This window comes from Mya arenaria, chromosome 1, assembly GCF_026914265.1.
Source record: "Mya arenaria isolate MELC-2E11 chromosome 1, ASM2691426v1".
NCBI lineage: Eukaryota > Metazoa > Mollusca > Bivalvia > Myida > Myidae > Mya > Mya arenaria.
The window spans coordinates 20195127-20218049 of NC_069122.1; the positions used below are offsets into that span (position 1 = coordinate 20195127).

Sequence of the window (22923 nt, forward strand, 5' to 3'; positions counted from 1 at the left end):
TATTTGAAAATAACAACAAACGCATCACTTAGAAAGAAACTCTGAGTACTAAAGACTTTGTGTCCAGGAATCAGAGCTTTGATGATATAAGAATTATCCATTGTATTTTTGGTATCCTGGATTTTTCGTTTAATTTTGTCAAAGTCGAAGTGCGATTTGATTTGAACGCAAGTTGAAAGATAAATCGATACATTGGGTTGCAAAAGAAGTTAAGTGCAATAGATTCATTCTTCTGTCAAGATTGATTTGGAGGAAAATTGTAAGATGACATAGAAACGCATTGTGTATTCATGAAACATTGTAAAATAAAAACATTTACGGTATAATCTTGATTTTTTTATTTAAATAAATTTTGTTTCATAAATAGTACAATAAATCTGGTTTTCAGTCAAACTACTTGACTACACCACGCTTTGTTACTACACACTGATCAAATGAGTGACAACGCGATATGACAATACACAAAACTAAAAACTAGTATATGACAAATGGTTTCGAAATAAACGATATAACACTTTCAACTAAAAAGTAAAATAAAAAATATCCTCCTAAAATTAAAGTAAATACAAACGTTAAACTGCGGAAAAAATCCTATAAACGAATGTTTATTCCGTGATCTTCTATTCATTGTTTTTCAAGATTTTCAATTAAACCATATCAACTTAGTATTTTGGACCAAAATGCCTTGCTCGATAATTCCTGATTCAAAATGTTATGTTTTTCTTTTATAAATGGACGCATCATTGTTTGGCAACATGCAAAGAAAAGTCTTTGTTGCAATAAATATAACATGAATATTTCAACTTAACCAAAACACAATTTAGCAAATACTGGATGCTATTTGGGGGTGTCAAAATAAAGATCTGGTAACCTTAAGCTTCCAAATTCCAATCCAAATTTCAACTTGTGGCATGGACCTATAACCTCCAAGGGATGAATTAACGTAAACAAGCAAATAAATTGAAATCCTAAGAAAACAAGAAATTAAAAACTTATTAAGGTTTATTGAGTTTTCTTTCAATGTGCTCAGCTTTTCTTGAAAAGCTTTTGATATTAACAAAAGCTCAATTGGCACTAGAAAAGTTAAACACAAGTTTGTCGGAGAATAATTAAAACGAAACTTCACGGATAATCCAATTAGTATACTTAGTGCAATCAATCTGGCTCGATTCAGCTTACTGTATTATAGCAATAGGACAAAATAGCAGTATCATTTTAGATAAACTTCAATCACTGGAAATTCTCATGATTGAATTGAGAAGGTCGCAATCAAAACGGGTCCACAATCGGAACCATTCGAACGTAAGCATATATCAGAAACAGCAAATGTTCTGTTACACCTTGCTCCAATTAGATATGTTATCTGAAAAGTATAATTTAACCCCGGATGTGAAATTAAGGGTGGTTTGAAAAACCAACACACTTTCACAGAAACAGTTTTTTTAATTTGTGAAACATCTTGATTGACCAATTTGCTCGTGAGACTGAATTTTACTTTTTTTCACGACCCAAACACCGTATATGGGGACAAAGTTCCTCTTTTGTAATAAACATTAAACACATTGAAGAAAACACAACAGTGTACACGGAAGAACAATGCAATGATATTGTTAAAAATGCAATTCAAGTAGATCGACCATGTTCAGCCATTTTTTAAATCACAAACCATTTCACGGAGATGGAAGTAGCTAATGGTCTGAAATGTATAAGCATGCTTTCATTCACTGTCATTTGTTAATAAATTGGAAAAAGGCATGTGACACTGAGTAATCACTTCCATTTTCGATGAATGAATGAATGAATGAATGAATGAATGAATGAATGAATGAATGAATGAATGAATGAATGAATAAATGAATGAATGAATGAAAGAATGAATGAATGAATGAATCAATGAATGAATGAATGAATGAATGAATGAATGAATGAATGTATGAATGAATGAATGAATGAATGAATGAATGAATGAATGAATGAATGAATGAATGAATGAATGAATGAATGAATTTGTTAATTAACAAACATGTCTCATTTTACGAGGATTTATCTGTTCTATTAAATTAATAGGTGAAGACATTAAGAACTTTCTGTTTAATAGCAGTACATGCAGTAGCATACACATTATCTTGTTACGTAGGCGTTTTCCTGTGAAAATATAACTATCATTTTCGTCAGTATGCAAGATTAAATAATCCTGAAAATACCAAACATATCTGACAAGGCCATATGGTGTAACATCATTATAGCTTGCGTATCGATAATTAATGCAGACGTTCAACAGGTACTATGAATTTATGTCAAATCTGTGCTGTAAATATTTGAACGATGAGGGGAACATTAATTCCTTCGGGAATTCTGTTTAATTTGGATCCGATGATCTATCAATGCTAAATAGCTTGTTTCAAATACCGTTGGTTTCTCGAATTCTTGAAATTTCAAAGAGATCATCAATCGAGATATTTTACAATGAATGCGGAAGTTCTTGCGGTTTTAAATATTATCCTTACCGATATTAACTGATATTTCCTGGCAAGACAAATTGAAAAACTGAAAGGCGTTTTCAAGTAAAATGAACTACAATTACATTTGTATTTTTAGAATGTCAACTCGCATGGACCGTTTCATGTATATTTTGGTCGTTTTGGCCTATAATTCTTACTCAAGTCTCTGTATTCAGCACGAAGCCCCACGCATATATCAAAACTCAGAGGTACCAACATCACACCAAAACTTCAAGGTAGCATAGTTTATTCCGATTCCTTCAGATTGGATCAAGTGCAATTGAAAATGTGTTTTGATGTTAATGAGTTACCGATGTGTTTTATCGACCGGTTCAAACAAAAAGTAATTTAATTTTGATTCAATATCTAATGATTAAGACTGATTGTCAATCTGAAAAAATGTTAAGTATCTCGAAAGGAAGTGTGTAATATCAATGAATACATATATGTATTAATAAATTATGTCAATATGTACAAAATAATAATAACAACAGCTAATTATGGAACAGGTTTACTGTCAACAGAGTCACAAAATGGAACCGGATACCAGCAACGGCTTCATACTTCTGTTACGTATTAAGCTATATTGTGTGTTACATTTGGTCTGATATATTTGACAGAAACTGGAACTGATGTCAATTTAATATCATTATAAAGTTAGTTCTGGTTGGCCTAGAAACTGAGACCAGCTAAGTGTGATTACCTTAAACACTTATTCATTATTATTAACCATCTCATCTCAATTTAATATAATGCTTTTTTGGGTTTCTTTTAGATACAAATGAAAGAGCTTCACCTTAGTCATCATCAAAGCCGACATACTGAGGCGTTTAGGGATCATGGATCCTTCGATGCGTCCAACTGCTCCTCCGCTCACCACCAAAACCCCACTGAGGTTAAAGGTGATGGCTTTTAGATCACGCGATATCACCAGAATTCTCTCAGAAGTACCAGGTATAAACTACACATACTATATCACGTTTGAATGATATTTTAATTAAAGGAACGTATGTAGCAAACAACCATATCAAATTGTCACGAAATCAATTTTGTAAACCGGAATCTTGATATATGCATGTAAAATATTTTGTTGACGGCAAATAAGTTACCTATTTGATAGGACTGTCGTCCTAAAAGCAACAGTGGGCAATAAAGAGATAAAATTAAAACGCTTGGCTGATACGGACGTTGATTTAAATGAAACTTCGCACAGTACGTTTTTGAATTCTGAATTCTATCAGTATCAAATAAGAAATGCCACCCATTGTTACAATCGAACAATTTACTATATTTTATAATCTCAGCTACGGCCGCAGACACTCACACAATTTAGTTTGAGCTCTCCGACATTTCGTCTGACAATCGAACGGTTATAGACATGGTTAATTTACTCGTGAGACTCAAATACAAGAAGAAAAGAAATCAAAACAGTTTGGATTTCCAGTCGGTCAAATCATCGGATAAAAACAACATTGATTTGAAGAAGAGCAAAAAAGACAGACGTCGAAAGCTTTTTTTGGAAATCAAGCTTACGGTGTACACATGTACTCATATACAAGGTAATTATTCGTTTACCAAACTATGTTAGGCGAACGGTGTAAGTAGTATTGAATCTCGTAGACAAGATAAAAATATAAGAAAGAGACGGTTACACGTTCAATTTAAAGCATATGTAAAAACAAAAACGCTTACTTATTAAACTAGTATATAATGCTAAATAATATTAACACTATACATTTTGATACTAGAAACTAGCTGGACGCCAATGAACTCTAGGGCTTAAACTGTCATAAACATAACTCTCTATTTCAATTTTATACAGCTATACAATTACTAATCATAATTATACAAATTTGTTGGATCAGTATTACCACAAGCAAAATATATCCCCTACAATTAGGTAATATATTAAAAAAGCCATAATTACCTCATAATAGATGGAAACACGTTGCAAATATGCACAGTTGTTGTAAGATCCGAAGGTATTGCTTGTGTTTCTTATTCAAGGTGTTATTTTACGCACTCTACGCATGCTACTAATGCATATTCAATTCATGTGCCTCTTAAAACGCAAAAATGCAATTTTGGAAACTCCCGAACTTGGTATAAATTAATATTTATTCCATATTCTACCTTTACGTATATGTTACAGTTCAGTTTGGCAATCTACGTAAAATGGAGCGATCTCGCGGGTCGAGGAAACTCGCACCAATTTTCGTCGAGTGCTAAAATGAAGTCTAGCTTGTTTGCTGCTCGCACTTAATTGACCTGATAGCTCCGTCATTTGTGTAGTCACGTGGTATTTTGGCGCGACACTAAACACCCAAGGGGTAAGTTTCATTAAATAAGTGTCGGGCGATGGTAGCTTGTCGCTGCCTTGTAAATACTGTATTAAACCAAACAAAATGCATTGACGGTTTTACAAAAAACTTCATTGGTTTCGGCGGATTAGAAACCTGATTTTACTTGAGGTAACAAATGCATGGTTTTTTGTACAGTTTCAACAACAAAGTATAGTTTCTGAATGTAGTCATTACTTTTGAATTTCTTCAAAGTAATAGTACTGCAGATGGTCCTTTTGCGTGTTCTTTACTTAATGGTGTTTCAACACACGTGTTATTTCACTTCTCGTCATGTTATTTTTTTTTTTAAAGTAAACTAGTTTTCGGATTGAGCAAACCGACGAAAACACCCCCGCAGTGGGTCTTGATAGCTCCAAAAATCAGTTTCGGTTTACGTTAAACAAACGATAAACATGTTTTTTTTTATTTTATTTTTATCTGTTATAACAAATATACGGTTCGAAAAAAGACATTAAATTAAAACTAGTTTATTACCAACAAAACTGCCCTAAGACACCGAAAACCGGGACCCTTCAGCAAATGTTGATATTTGCTTAAATATCCTCTTTCAAGACTAAAATTTTCATTAGCGTTTGTAAATGTAATTATCACTTAATTACGGCTTGTTGCGTGATTGATTGATTGACATGATCACGTGACGTTATCAATGTAATGTCAAACGTCCAAATATCCTTATTACAAACTGGCTTTTCAAACTGTACACAATAATCAAAAAGTAACGAGAGAATTATTCGGGATAAGGATGGCACTTAATTATATAGATGACTTCTGGTGTGCGGGGCATTGTTGTTGGTGTATCTGGGATGTTGTGGGGTTTACGTTAGAGCTTCCGTAGTCCTTGAACATGCGCAATTATATAACTTAGTCACACGTCCCTCACGAAACACAATCAGTGTTTTCAGTTTTGAGGGGGGAAATCGAATATTAAAACATTAAAGTGTATTTCCACTAGATCATGAATGCGCTATATAAGTCAATCATATATACAAACACCGATGACTACATGCACCGTACAGATCCTTGTTTATACAGTGCAATCCGATTGGCTACATCGTTTCTAAAGCTTGGAAGAATATACACCTTCTGTAACAATTTCCTAAAGAGGGCTGATTATTCAAAGTTGGAAGGTTAGAAATGACAACATACAATGTCTTGTATGGCAGTAAAAGACTTTACTGCTTAGATTCATTAGTCGGAAAAGAAAATTGTATGTGTGTATATGCAAAATAAAAGTCTCACTAATAATTTAACATTCAAACACTTTTATTCGGTGAAGTTTTAGCGTTTCTTTTTTCTCATTTATTGTTAACATATATCAGCTTGACATTATATATTTTAGTATTTCTTTGAGAATTATGTTTTGAAATGAATAAACCTGCCCAGGATTTAACACTGAAGTCATTAATGCATGCTCTTAACTTAATAAAACAGTAAAACAGTGATTGGTCGTATTTTTGAATTATAATTTAATATTTCGTTTTTACGAAATAGGTTTTTTATGAATAAAAAAAAGTGATGCTTTGAAAACAAACTTTTAATTCCATTCGTAGCAAAATAAAAAAGGAAACACTACCAACATCGTGGAAATATGTCAAACAATTTTATGAACAATCCTGCTGCATAGGTCAGGAATGATTACTACATACATAAAATACATATTATTTGAGAACGAAATTATTTTAAAAGATGTTTAAATTGGAAAGTAATGCGGACGTTCAAAAAATGGGTGCAACTGATTGTATTGCTAAATTTCACCATGTTTAGACATGTGCGATATTTATAAGAATGTGAAACCTAAGAATTAATATCAATCTGATACAAACATATCACTATATATGACTGTAAACTAGGGAAACAATTCGATGCTTGTGTAACTATATATAATTTCTTTAAACACCTTGTGTTTTTTCGTTTTATTGCAAGTTGAAATGCCGAAATATATTTTTGTAAACGCATAGAAGGTTTAACAGGTACACACTTTTGCACTCCATTTTCTGCGCAAATGCTTCAATAATTCGCCTGTCATGAAAAACGTGGATTGCACTTTAGTATTATTTGAAAACGCAGCAGTCGTTTTTTTTCTTTATGAAAGCATCCGTCCAGAGCTTCCGACAAAAACACACCTTAAATATCAGGGACGATTCCTTGGAGCGGACGAGACTAGTTATATTGGCGACAGATGAAACATCTCAATATTAATAAACTATGCAAGACAAAAGCATAAAAACTTCAATCCGTATTGTTCGTACGAAATATCACATGAAGAGATTGATTCCAATCAAACGTATTTCCCTTTATTAAAATATATTCTTGAAACACAAGGATGATGTAAACTACATATTTTACATCAATGTGCCATTGCCGATAAAAAGTTTCAATGATAACATGTCTGACATTTAAATTAAAACCTACATTATATGCTACATTTCATTCACCGTGGCATGTTATGTATAACCTGGCTGATCTTTTTTCGAAATAATAGGATAAACTTGATGATATCTGAATACATAATCAATGTTGACATTTCAGAAATCTCAAACATTCGAATCAAAATATATCTCCAATATTACTTTTTTCATTCTTTGTATGAACCCAACTGACAAAAAGCAATTCCTATTATAGCCGAATAATGTGATGTTTAATGATATCTAATAATTTAGCACACTAAATTAAACCGAGCTATTGCAGTGTTTGTGCTAATGTCTCTATGCAAGGCAATTCCTGTGTAATCACTCTCAATCAAAGCCCACTCAATCAAATTTAGTTATTAACTAAATTCTACTTTGGCGGTCGTTATCGTCTGGGGACTTCTTTAGTACTGTATCAGACTCCATCTTGCAATCCAATCGTTGGAGAAATAAGCGCAAACAGTACTGTAGTATGAATTAAGCATACAAATTGAAAACTTAAATATGACGACTGTGGAGTCATGTATCACGTTTCAGTCCGCTACAGATGGCTCTCTACAGATGGCTCTCTCCAGGTACCCATTCTAACACGACTACGTTTTGATTTTCTATTTTTGAAATAACTCTTTTACAAATGGTCATATACCACGTCGCATTTAATTCGTAATGAAACCATGTTATATTACGATCGTTTTTTGAATGTCTTTTTCTAAACGAAGTGCTTTGCTTGCCAGTTTTGGCAAAATGATATTTATATTCTGCAATTTTTTTGTACTCTTACGATTTACCTAAAATAATTCATCTTACGATATGCCGCCGTTCGCTCGTTAATAAGATTGCTAAAATATATTTGTATAGCACTTGAAGTTATGTATAACTTCTTATATACATTTTATTTCCTTATATTCCTTTAACTTTAACTATGTACTGAAATGCATTACTTTGATTTGTGTCCTTATAACCAGCATGTTTATACCATTAATAAATAACATCATATATGCTACGTCGGAGGGCATTTTTTTGCTTAAAATGAAGACTTTAAATAGACCGAAACTGTTTTGTTTTTTAAATTATCGAAATCTTTTCCGAGGCTTTTCGTCGGTTCGTTCCATCCGAAAACTATCACACATTGAAAAAAAAACAACAGCATGAAAGCCAGTGATCCAACACGATTTATTTAAAATAAGCGAATGGTCATCATAAATAAGTTTCTTTCCCTTTAAATGCTTCTTGTAAACTGCCAAAAGTTTGATTTTTTCATAATGCGTTACTAACGCTTTTAGCCATAAAACATCAATTAACGGAAATATGATTAACGGCAATCAGATCTTTTGTCAGCAGTCTTATATATTACGGACCAAGCTTCCAGACATTTACACAACAGCTCATTCGAAGATAAAAAAAGATAAAAAAAAAGAATCACTGCGTACCAATACACCCTTAAACAATGACATTCAAGGTTTGGAAACAGCGGCCCCGGTTTACAAAAAGTATTGTATTGATCTTTTTTACATGAACTAATTACTCAAATTGGCCCGAAAACAACAACAACAAAATGAACTTAAAAGGGGATAGATATCGAACGGTCCCAAAATTCAGTATTAAATCAAAACAAGCCAGGAATTGTCAGAATGCGTAAATATGATGCCGATAATACATCATTTTTGCGAGGTTGTTTTCGATGGTGAATGGTCGAGGATTTCAGAATGAATACAGGGATAACATCACTTGACAATACACAACCATAACGATGACCCTGATGCACGAAGTGTAAATGAATAGCATTATTTTCACGGTAACATGCAGCGCTCCATTACAACGAAGAGAGAAAACATAAATTATGCTGTTTAATGTTTATTTATAAATGCTATTCCCCATTACAAGCCGCGTATAGCAGTGTAAAAACAATGTCAAAGGCATGAACGGCCTTATGATGTCGTTAAAGCAGTTCCGTTTATGAACCGCGAATGGCAGTCTGAATAAACAATGTCACGCTCATGAACGGCCTTATGATGTCGTAAAAGCATTTCCTTTTATGAACCACGTTTGGCGGTCAGCATAAATAATGTTACACCCTTGAACGGCCTTATGATGCCGTAAAAGCATTCCCGTTTACGAACCGCGTATGGCAGTTTGTATAAACAATGTCACGTTCTTAAGAGCATTGAATCATTTCATGTTGCCACCATTGAGCATGCGGGGACATAAAAAACCTTCACGAGTGTATCAAGTGATGGATAGTCGTGAAGCCTGAGCAATATTTCATTATACACAGATTACTGTTCATTCATATAATACTGTTTAACAGTAATATAACATTTATTTGACGATAAATTAGATGGAGTCCTTATCATTTAATGAGGATTTATCTGTTCTCATAAAATAGTTGGTGGAATCATTAAAATTCTCAACATATCAGCACAAACTGTAACATACAATTTTGCTTGTGGCCTTGAGGCAAACCATTTCCCTGTGAAATATATAACTCTGATTTTGTTTGATTATGCAAGGTTACGTAATTTCAATAAAAATATGAACAATCAAACAAGGCCATATGGTGTATCTTCGGTATAGCTTGCATATCGACCCTTGATGAAGACGTTCAACAGGTAAAGAGAAACAATGTCAAACTTGTGATGAAAATGTGTGTAAAATGAGTGGATGCATCCGCTCCTTTGAAATTTCTGTTTAATCTATTTTCGAGGATCTATCTCTGTCGAATCGTTTGTTTCAAATACCGTTCAAGTCTTAAATTCTTCAAATTTCAAAGAATAATCAATAAAGATATTTTTGAAAGGAAAGCTGATATTCTTGCGGTTTCAAATTTTATGTTGAATGATGTAAAGACATTTGTCTGGGCTAATTCCATTGAACAACCGAATGACATTTTCAAATACCTTTAAATATTTGTTTTAATACAAGTAAAACATATTGATACATCATATTATTTTGGCCTTTAATGACTACTCGTGTAACAGCATTCTGCCCGGTGTTTTACGCATATACTCGGAGGTAACGTCAAGAAGAAACAACTCCAGGTTGAGTATTACCACATCATCTTGCATTAAGCAAATTAAAAATTGTGAATACGCTTCAACAGAGAATTATTAAATAGATCGAAAGCACTTCCATCCTGTATCTCTAATGTCATGGTCAAGGTAAGAGGTCAAAGGTGAAAAAGATCCTGTCAGGGCAATATATTGACCATGCATTATAGGATTCTCAAAAAGTTGCCCTGAAGTTTCACCATGATGAGGTGGTGTGTTGCAATCAAGACCCATATCTGTACCTTAAAGGTCAAGGTCAATGTTAGAGGTCAACGGTTGGAATGGTCCTTGTTTTGTCTGTATCTTGACCTACCATGAATGATTACTTAAAAACACCTTGCTTTAAAGGTTCAGCATGATGTGGCGGCATGTCGGGCACGAGACCCATGTCCTAAAGGTTAAGGTCAAGGCTAGAGGTTGCTGTATCTTGACCATGCATTATAGGAATTTCGAAAAAACTCACCATGAAGAAACCCTAAGTCATACTAACAGGTCAAAGGTTGAAATGATCCTTGTCCGGACTGTATCTTGACTATGCATTATAGGTTTTCGACAACAATTGCCATGAACGTTCCACATGATAATTCTGTGTGTCGCACTTAAGAGTTTAATTGTCAACATGAGTACTGTTAATAACACTGTTTTAAAATTATCCGATGCATTATAGTATTTCTAAAACAAAATTTCCTTCGAGGTTGACCATGCTGAGGCATAGTTTCACAGGTACACGTTTAGTTTAAAATCATGTTAGTCTATGTAAGAATTGCATGGAAGAGCATTTAGTCTTGGTCAAAGGTTCTTTCCTTAAGACCGACATGTCAGTTTAATTCTACAACGTTTTATTTGAAATACTAAAATAAGATTGCGTTGTTACAATTGAAAGACACTACGCGATACTGAATTTAATTTTTGCTTTTGTTGCAAAGATGCGTCTGTGTTTGTATGTTTGATGATTCCAATTTTATAAACTGTTGATATTCTGTCTATAAACAAACATGCAATGTACCTTGTCATAAAACAAAATATGGAAGGCAAAAGCTTTATATGGAACTGCAACTCGTAGATCAGAAAATTCATTTACTTAATAACCTTTTACTCCTTTTAAATTTTATAAAATACAGCGCTTAAAGGGACTGTGCTCCAGATTGGAACCCAAAAAAGTTTTTTTGTGTAATGAATCTCAGGACAATGTTTTAATAGAATGTGTTACGCTTTGTATCATAATTGGATTGCAGTTTATAATTATTTGAAAACACAGCCCTGTTTGTTTTCCCTCAATAGACCATAGACATCGGAATACTTAAATTCGTCACTTAGAGCTTCCATCAATAACATACCCTCGTTATCTGGGAATGACCTTTCAGCGGACGAAACAAGTTGACTTGACGGCAGATGAAAAATCCCAATATTAATAAACTACGCAAGACATAAACACGAACACTTCGTTCTTCCGGAATGCTGTGACTTCAATCCGTGCTGTTTGTAAGAAATATCACATGATGAGTTTGGTTCCAATCAAACGAAATTCCCTTCAATAAAATATATTCTTGAAACCCAACGATGATGTCAACTCCATATTTCAGATCAATGTGCCATTGCCGATAATTACTGATTACAGCAAGTTAAAATAATAACATGTCTGACTTTGAAATTAAAACCTACATTAATGATGCACATCATCCACCGTGCCATGTTAATTATAATCTGGCTGATCTATTTTCGTAAGAATAGAATTTACTTTATGATATCTGAATACGTAATCAATGTCGCCATATCAGGATTCTGCAAACATTCAAAACCAATTTTTTTTGCAAAATTACTTTATTTCGTTGTATGAATCTCACTAACGGGAAGCGATTCCAATATAGCCGAATAATATTATATTTAATGATATTTCATTATTAGGTATATTTTAGTAAGCGCTAGCTATCTTAGTGTAGATGCTTATGTCTCTATAATAGGAATTGCCCATGAGTGAACTTCAAAAATAACCCACTCAAAAAAAACAATGAATGGCTAAATGCATTTTTGGCGGTCGTTATCGTCTGGGGCCTGCTACAGTACTTAACCAGACTCCGTCTTCCAATCAAATTTCTGGAGAAATGAGCGCAAACATTCAAAAACGCAAGAACAACATGAATTTAACAGTTCTGGAATCTTAACATATTTAAATTATATGTATATATTTTTTTATAATATCGCACATAAAAGCAATACTTTATATAGAAAAAATATAACTGTCAGAAAATGTAAGACTGATCCAATATACTTTTATCAAAGATACCGTTCATGTTAAAAGCGAGGTTGTAGTTTAGTATCACGCTTATACCTAAGACCCTAAATGGTCCCCTACCGCTGGTGTTCTCCATTCTTAAACGACTTTTCATATTTGTATGATCAGTTTATATTTTTGCAGCGTCTTTTGGAAATGGTCATATATTAAGTCGCATTTTATTCGCAATGTAGCCGTAAGCTCGTAAATAAGATTGCCATTATGTAATTGTAAAGCACTTAAAGTTATGTGTTACTTCTTATATATATATATATATTTTTCCTTGACATGGCTTGTTATTTTATTCTTTATTATGTTGCTTTTTCAAACGCTATTTTTTAAATGATTTAATCGATTTCAGAAACGTTCATTAAAACAGGTAAATAACTGAAAGAATGGCTTCATTGCGAGTTTTATCACGTGTAGAATAAAGAGAAAATGACTTTCGTTCCGTTTAAAAGTACATTGACCTGAAATAAGTACAGTTGGAGCAAAGCGCAATGTTTTGTTATTTGGCTAGACTGTTGCAGTCAGAAGTGTTTTTCAATTTTCACAATGTTGGCATATTTTTTTCCTTTTTCGCTTCAACGTCTTAACATAGTGTTAAGACTAAAACATGATAAAAAGGGAAAAAGACTACTTTATCCGCTTATTGCGTTCTTGGAAGGCCTTAACACAAGACGTGTATGTGCAAGTTGAAATAAAGCGACCTCACTTTTTCACTTTATTAGGTAGAAATCCATCGGCTACAGCGGTCTTTTCCTCTGTAACTAAAACTAATGACACCTAGATGGCCTGATGTTTTTTTCAACAAATATTTCAATCTCTCAAAATGTAGCAAAATGAACCCATAAACAGTAAATTGGACGGTAAATTGAGAAACACTTTTATTTCATATTGTCTTTTATTTTTAAATTGGGGATTTGCAAAGTCTTTCGGATACATGAAAAAGCAATTATTTTTCAAGAAATCAAAATCGGAAAGTATAGGAAATGTCTTTATGGAGATACATGCATTTTATCCCCTACACAAAAGTGTCATGATTTACCATTACTAAACCCAAGTAAATCGGACGCGGTCTTTGCTTAAGTTTACATGAAAAACTACATAATCAAGTCCAGTAGTCAAACTTGTATATATAAATCATAAATGGCACAGGCCAAAAACCAGGTACACATAACAACAACACAAACATCCACAAACAACAAACAACATATAGAATGTATAAATCTAGGGGTGTCTATCGAGGATTGTTGGAGTACAGCCTTGGAACGGTCAGTAAAATGTAATTTAAGATTTAAACTAGTTTCCGTTAACTTCCTTACTCTGTTCCCAACACTCCCGAATAAGAAGAAACGTCAATGGCAAATCCTATCCAAGTATGCATTAACTTGAGCAAATTTAAGAATGAAACAAATGATTATAAAAAGTAATCGGTAAACCCCACGTAGTTCTATGATAAGGGACCTAACTCTCTCTCCAGCTTCAAAAATATCACCTAATGCAAACTGTTTATAAGATATGACGCACTTGTTTGAAAAAATTAAACAATGAAAATCTCACACAGTCTGCCATAGGGATATTATGCGTTGTGTATCGAAGTTTTGGCGCTGACAATGATATAATCTTTGCTTTGACAATGATTTAAATGAATATTTTTTAACGAAATAAACAGGCTAAAAAATAATAGGTTACAATATAGTGTTTGTAATTGACTGAAGGTATTTACACAAGTACGTTCCTTTCCCACCATTTTTACCGTAATAGTGAGTAAAGTACTGCTTCGGATAGTGGAATAGTGTCCCTCTTTTCATTGCCATGCTGATGTAAATTGTACTTCGTGAATTAGTTGAACCTTGGGTTATTGACAGTGCATCTCTTATAACCGTTCGTGAATGAAAAATAATACTAATTTTCACAATACAGGGACAAGCGCATTGTCCGAAATATATATATGATGACACCGAGGCAAGTGGTGCAAGACATAACTTGGATTATAGCGTCACGTCTGCAACATTGACGATGATACTGAGGGAAGGTATAAGTCACACTACATAAGTAAATACATCGTCAAAATACAACAAAGACATATACCATATGCGTTGAAATATATTTTTCAAGAAATGTTGGGGTTACCGCGAAACAGGGAGGTAACTCTTGGTTTAAACTAGATTATGTGTACTCAGAATGACAGTTGTTCAACACCAAGATTGCTTTGTTGTTTCTTGGGCTGCAATCGATACTTCAATTTCAGAACAAATGTCTTAACTCTTTTATGATTGACTATTAGTCTTATTAGGAACTATATGGACTAAATGATCAACAATTATTTCGTCACGGCAAATACGTTCAGCCAACGGCTTAAGCAACTCCATCCACAGTGTAATTCGATATTTTCTTATCCTTTGAATATTGGCCATGGCTTAGTGATTCATGAACATTGAATTCCGCCTTAAACGGCTTTAGAAAGCGTTGACACTGTTGCAACTACTATTTCTGTCAATATAACCGAGACTGTTGTGAACCTCCTTTTGATGTTTTACTGCAAGAAGGTGTTCTTTTTGTATCATATTTTATACGGAAGGTACTTTGTTTAGCACTTTGAGTGATGTATCACTATCTTGAACATGTAGAATAAAAATATTCTTTAATTCAAAGGACAATACAATGCAATTTCTTTCAGGTTTACATTTATTGCGTTTATAAAAAAGGGTTATTTTTCGGACAAACGACATTTAATAATATAGGGACCTTATAATACTTGAACTCCCTGCTGGGCAAGCAATGAATACGTCTAGTTGTAAAGATTATTGAATAGATGTAATATTTACGCGAAACTATGTAAGAGCAATGTTACATTTTTATGAATCGTATTATTATCATGGCGGCTTATCAGAGGAGGAGAAAAATAACAAATACTATGAAGGCGGAATGTTTCCAACGTATTGGAAGTCGCGCCTCAACAGCGTTGGGATGTCTGATAGGCTTTAGGCTTCACGGAAGCATCTGCTTATGTGATTATGCTTCCATTGAACATGCGGGGACATGGAAAAGACCGACAAGAGTGTAAATAGTGTTGGATTGCTGTGAAGCCAATGACTTATTTTATCGGAGATTAAACACGGTTGGATCATAGATTATTGCGTAACAGAAATTCAACATTTATTTGGAGGTAAGAACATTCATAACGTTGAACTATTTATCTAACTATTTAAAAGAACAAAACGTGCTTCTGATACAAACACTTAAGTAGAAAAATACATAACACTAGTTTTTATATCAAGATATATATTCTATTTAGGCGTTATCAAAGCGATTCGATTAAAGATCAAAGATCACACTTGCTAAAGTTAGTGCAAATAATAAAAAATAATGGAATAAACTTAATATTTCATTAATAAAAATAAATATAAAAAGGTAAAGAAGAAATATTAAAAAATATGAATAAATGAATGAATAAATGAATGAACGAACGAACGAACGAACGAACGAACGAACGAACGAACGAACGAACGAACGGACGAACGAACGAACGAATGAATGAATTATTGAATTGATGAATTAATGAATTAATTAACTAATTAATTAACAAACATATCTTATTAAACGAGGATTTATCTGTTCTAGTAAAGTCATTAAGCCCTCTCTGTTTAATAGCAGCACATGCAATAGCATACATATTTGCTTGTTACACGGGCGTTTTCCTGTGAAAATATAACTATCATTTTCGTCAGTATGCAAGATTACATAATCCTGAAAATACCAAACATATCTGACAAGGCCATATGGTGTAACATCATTATAGCTTGCGTATCGATAATTAATACAGACGTTCCACAGGTACTGAGAATTTATGTCAAACCTGTGCTGTAAAATATTTTAACGAAGAGGGGAACATTAATTCCATCGGGATCTATTACTGCTAAATCGCTTGTTTCAAATTCCGTTGATTTCTCGAATTCTTGAAATTTCAAAGGGATCATCAATTGAGATATTTTTACAATGAATGCGGAAGTTCTTGCGGTTTTAAATGTTATCCTAACCGGTATTAACTGATATTTCTGGGCAAGATAAATTGAAAAACTGAAAGGCGTTTCCAAGTAAAATGAACTACAACTACATTTGTATTTTCAGAATGTCAACTCGCATGGACCGTTTCATGTATATTTTGGTCGTTTTGGCCTATAATTCTTACTCGAGTCTCTGTATTCAGCCCGAAGTTCCACGCATATATCAAAACTCAGAGGTACCAACATCACACCAAAACTTTCAGGTAGCATAGTTTAATCCGATTGCTTTAGATGAAGTGAAATTGAAAATGTGCTTTAATAATAAACAGTTGCCGATGTGTTTTATCGACCGGTTCACATAAAAAGTAATTTATTTTCCATTAAATATCTAATGATTAAGACTGATTAATTGTCAATCTCAAAAAAATGTTTAGTAAGTATGTCGAAATAAAGTGTGTAATGTCAATGGATATTAATAAATAATGTCAATATGTACAAAATAATAATAGTAACAGCTAATTATGGAAAAGGTTTACTGTAAACAGAGTCACAAAATCAAACAGGATACCAGCAACGACTTCATACTTATACTTTTTAAGGTGTATTATGTGTTACGCGTGATCTTATATATTTGACAGAAACTGGAACTGTTGCAAATTTAATAGCATGATAAAGTTAGTTCTGGTTGGCCTCTAAACCAGGACCAGCTAAGTGTGATTACCTAAAACACTCCTCGCCTATTAACATCTCACCTCAATTTAATGCTTATTTGTTTTTTAGATACAAATCAAAGAGCTTCGGTACTTAGCCATCATTAAGGCCAACATACTGAGGCGTTTAGGGATCATGGATCCTCCAATGCGCCCAATTGTTCCTCCACTCACCACCAAACCCCCACCAATGTCAAAGGTGATGGCTTTTAGATCACGAGATATCACCAGAATTCTCTCGGAAGTACCAGGTATAAACTACATATAATATATACCGTTTAAGGAACGTATGTAGCAAACAACTATATCATTTAGTCACAAAATCAATTTTGTAAACACAGAATCTGGATATATGCATGTAAAATGTTTTGTTGACGGCAAATAGGTTACCTACTTGGTAGGATTGTCGTCCTAAAAGCAACAGTGGGTAACAAAGATATACAATTAGTACGCTTAAATGATACGGACGGTAATTTAAATGTACTTTCGCATAGAATGTTTTGGAATTCTGAATTTTATCAATAACAAATGATAAATGTCAATCATTGCTACAATCGAACAATTTACTCTGATTTTTATTTTTACTCTCAGCTACGGCCGCTGACACTCACACCATTCAGTTTGAGCTATCCGACATTTCGTCCGATCATCGAACGGTTATAGACATAGTAAATTTACTCGTGAGACTCAAATACAAGAAGAAAAGAAAACAAAAGAGTTTGGATTTCCAGTCGGTTAAATCATCGAATAAAAACAACATTGATTTGACAAAGAAGAGCAAAAAAGACAGACGTCGAAAGCAATCTTTGGAAATCAAGCTTACGGTGTCCAATGTGAAGCACGATGGAAAACAAGGGACTGTACTCACATCGGTGAAATCTCGCCTCAAAAAGACAAAGACTCTCCAGTTAACGTTACAGCCGTCAATCCTCGTAGACGCACTTAATTCTGACAGCCGAACATTGCAGTTGCATATTGTCTGCGGCGGGTGCGGGCGTCGAGCCGCCTTGATTCTTCTACACAAACACAAAAAGCGAAAACGTGCAAAGGGCAATAACACAGCCAGATCGTTACACAAACGACGTCCAGTTTTATTAATACAAACTCATAAAAGTGTGCCTAGTTGACCATAATGGTCTGATTGTAGAGGAAAGTTTGTTCATTTTCACTACGTTTAATTTATTTCTAAGGTTTAAAACATGCCAACGCAAATTTAATGTTATTGTAGGACCTTTAAATCGAAACCTTTCAAGACAGAAATGAACTTGAAAACATCGATATCGGTTATATTGAAATGTCAACAATTTAAGAAATATTTAAGTCGAAAGGGACGTGAAAAGTGGTGGTGATTTCTAGATTGTATTTGTTTAGGCTAAGTTTATAAAATTGCAGTTTATAATAAAATATTCAAAGTTGTTTGCACAACGATAAAAAAATACTAATCGTTATTTCCAGAATATTAATTTAAGGAAGGCTCCCGCAAAACTTTATTTCCTTTACATTCTCATTATTTTACTGTTACCATTTTAATATTCATGCAAAGTGTATTTAATGATATTCAGATTTGTCAAGGTTTTGTTATTAAGCATTCGTTTTGAACATAATTGTTTCATGCTGATCTCTAATTAATCACATTGTCGTGTTATTGACAGATATGAAATGTGATTTTGCTTAACGTTTATCGTCAGTAAAAGTTTCAACAATATGTATTTATTAAAATATTTATTTAATTAAAAGAGTTGTTTTAATAAAAAAATGTGTCTTGTCTGTGCTTGTAAGGTTAAAGAATAAAATGATATGTGGTGTCGTTTTTCTCTGCACACATGTACACACGTACAAGGTAATTATTCATTTACGAAACTATTTTAGACTAACGGTTTATAAAGTAAGTATTCCATCTCGTAGGCAATATTAAGAGATAAGAAATACAGTTCCACGTTCAATTTACTATCTGACTGCGCAATTCCATATGCGATGATTTATTAACTTGATGAATAAACATTTTACAACATAAGTGGCATTTAATTCATCAGTGCTCAGCCTACCAAACCTTACTATCTGAATTATTTTCTAATTCAGTTCAAAAATAGATTCAAATTTAAAAAATCGGTAACTTATTAAACTAGTATAAAATGCAACTAATATTCACACTAGATACTAGAAACTAGCTGGACGCCAATGAAGGTATTAAACTGTCATAAGTGCAATTCTCTATTCCAATTTCATACAGCTATACAACAATAAATCATAAGTATCCAAATTTGTTGGAACAGTATTACCACAAGCGAAATATATCCCCTACAGTTAGGTAATATATTAAACATGTCATAATTACCTCATAAAAGATGGAAACACGCTGCAAATATGCAAAATTGTTGTATGATCCGAGGCACCAGCTTGTGTTTTTAATTCAAGGAGTCATTTTACGCATTCTACGCATTCTACTAATGCATATTCAATTTCCATGCCTCTTAAAACGCCATCTTGCAATTTCGAAAACTCCCGAACGTAGTATGAATGAGAAGAGAAAACACCATTTTCTGTAGAGTGCTAAAAGGAACTCTAACTTGTTTGGTGTTCGCACTTAATTGACCCACTAGCTCCGCCCTTTGTGTAGTTATGTGGTATTTTGGTGCGACCTTAAACCGATAAGACATAAATTTCATTAAATAAGTGTTGGGCGGTGGTAAATTGTCGCTGCCTTGTAAAAATTGTATAAAACAATAAAAATGCATTAAAGGTGTTACAACAAACGAAAAAGCTCCAAAACATTATTTTTATGGTACTTCGTTAAGTTTTGTTTTTAATGAAAAATGCTCAACAAAATACATTTTTGTTCTGAATTTGCTTGGTCTAAATAGTTATACTATTTGTATCTTATGTTTTAGCCAGTTTTACAAGAATACAATGCTGCTGGTGCCGTACTATACAACAAAGCCGACCATGACCATACAGACGATTAATTAATTACCTTAAAAGTTAGGACATCGTATCATTTCCTTATTACAAACTGGCTTTATTAAACTGTACACAATATACAAACGAGAGAATTGGAGAATACTCGGGATAAAGATGACACATATATAGATGACTTATCGAGTGTGGTGTGATGTTGTTGGTGTATCTGAGAAGTTGCGGGGTTTACGTTAGAGCTTCCGTAGTTCTTTAACGTGCGCAATTATATAACTCAGTAATACGTCCCTGACGTAAGACAATCAGTGTTTTTAGTTTTGAGGCGGGGAATCGAATATTGTTCCTGTGATATAAAAGTATGTTTCCACTAGATCATATATGCGCTATATAAGTCAATCCTGTGTACAAACACCAATGACTAGATGCACCGTACAGATCCGTTAATTATACAGTGCAATCCGATTGGCTACATCGTGCCTATAACTTGGAAGGAATATACACATACAGTCGCAATTTCCTAAGGAGTGCTGAAAGGTGGAATGTTAGAAATGACAACATACAATGTCTTGTATGTCAGGGAAAGATTTACTGCTTAGATACATTAGTTGAGAAAGGAATTTGTATATATGCAAAATAATGGTCTCACTAATATCTTTACATTCAAACACTTTTAATCTATGACGTATTACCTGTGTTTCTTTTTTTCTCATTTGTTTTCAACATATATCATAGTTAAAAAATAAAGAATATTTATATGTGTTTCTTTGAGAATTATGTTTTAAAATTAATAAACATGCCCAGGATATAGCACTAATATCACCAATTAATGCTTGTTGCTTATTAAAACATTGTTTTGTCGATGTTGTTTCGTATTTTTAAACTATAATTTAATACTTGGTTATAACGAAATACCTTTAAAAATTATACTGAAAGTGATGCTTCGTAAACAAACTTCAACTTCCATTCGCAAAATAATAAAGGAAGAAACACTACCAACATCGGGGAAATATGTCAAACAATGTTGCGAACTATCTTGTCGCATCGGTCAAGGATGGTTACAATTTACATAAAATTCATATTTTTTGCGGACGAAATTATTTTAAAAGATGTTTACAATGGAAAGTAATGCGGAAGTTCAAAATATGAGTGCAGCTGATTTTATTGCTAATTTTCACCATTTTCAGACCCGCGCGATATTTGTAAGAATGTGAAATATGCAAACATAAGAATTTAAACCAATCTGATTTAAACATAAGACTATTTATGACTGTAAACTAGACAAACAATTCGATGCCTGTGTAACTATATATAATTTCTTTAAACACGTTGTGTTTTATTGAAAGTTGAAATGCCAAAATATCTTTTTGCAAACGTATAGAAAATTTGACAGGTACATACTTTTGCACTCAAAGTTCTGCGCAAATGCTCCAATAATTCGCCCTTCATGATAAACGTGGATTGCACATTAGATTTTTGGAAACTCAGAAATAGTTTTTTTTCTTCGTCAAATCTTAGAGCATCCGCCAATGACATACCTTCAATATTAGGGACGATGCCTTTCAGCGGACGAGACTAGTTTTATTGGCGACAGATGAAAAATCTCAATATTGATAAACTATGCAAAAAAAAATAATATAAAAACTTCGATTCGTGTTATTCGTAAGAAATATCACATGAAGCGATTGATTCCAATCAAACGTATTTCCCTTCAATGAAATATATTCTTGAAACACATAGATGATGTAATCTCCATATTTTAGATCAATGTGCCATTGCCGATAATAATTGATTACAACATGTTTCAGTGATAACATGTCTGACATTCAAATTAAAACCTACATTTTATTCTACATGTCATTCACCGTGCCATTTTATTTATAATATGATTTATCTATTTTCGTAATAATAGAATATACTTGATGATATCTGAATACGTAATCAATGTTGACATTTCAGATTTCTGCAAACATTCCAATCCAAATATATCACCAAAGTTACTTTTTTCATTCTTTGTATGAACCTCACTGACGAAAAGCAATTCCTATTATAGCCAAATAATGTGATGTTTTATTATATCTCATTATTTAACACACTAAATTAAACCGAGCTATTGCAGTGTTTGTGCTAATGTCTCTATACAAGGCAATTCCTATGTGTAAACTCCAGAAATAGCCCATTAAATCAAAATTAGTTATTAAATAAATGCTACTTTGGCAGTCATTATCGTCTGTAGACTTCTTGAGTACTATATCAGACTCCATCATCTTGCAATCAAATTGCTGAAGAAATAAGAGCAAACAGTACTGTAGTATGAATTAAACATACAAATTGAAAACTTAAAAATGACGGGTGTGGAGTCACGTGATAAATGATATATAATATCCAATTCAACCCAAGACACTTAATGGTCCGCTACAGATGGTTCTCTACAGATTGCCATTCTAACACGACAACGTTTTCATTTTATATTTCTGCAATACCTCTTTTGCAAACGGTCATATTTCACGTCTCATTTTATTCGTTATGAAACCATGAAATCGTTCGATCGGTTTTATGAATTTATATAACTGAGTTTTTGTAATGTCTTTTTCTAAACGAAGTGCTTTTCTTGCCAGTTTTGGCAAAGGTTTTTATTTTTTCAGCAATTTTTGTTTGTAGTCTTAAGATTTACCTACAATTCTTGATCTTACGATATGTAG

The 22923-nt window shown here is 33.2% G+C and overlaps 1 protein-coding gene across 2 annotated transcripts; it reads left to right on the forward strand.

Moving 5' to 3' along the window:
- Positions 1 to 15564: 15564 nt before the first annotated feature.
- On the forward strand, positions 15565 to 19076 carry LOC128231921 (uncharacterized). 2 transcript variants are annotated; one of them, XM_052945177.1, is made up of 4 exons: positions 15565 to 15763; positions 16726 to 16864; positions 17382 to 17562; positions 17903 to 19076. In XM_052945177.1, exons 2-4 carry the CDS (start codon positions 16727 to 16729, stop codon positions 18436 to 18438), a joined length of 855 nt encoding a protein of 284 aa, XP_052801137.1. In that variant the 5' UTR covers positions 15565 to 15763; position 16726; the 3' UTR covers positions 18439 to 19076. The 2 variants fall into 2 exon arrangements, with proteins under 2 accessions (XP_052801137.1, XP_052801146.1); XM_052945186.1 differs by having other exon boundaries at positions 16805 to 16864.
- Positions 19077 to 22923: the final 3847 nt, after the last annotated feature.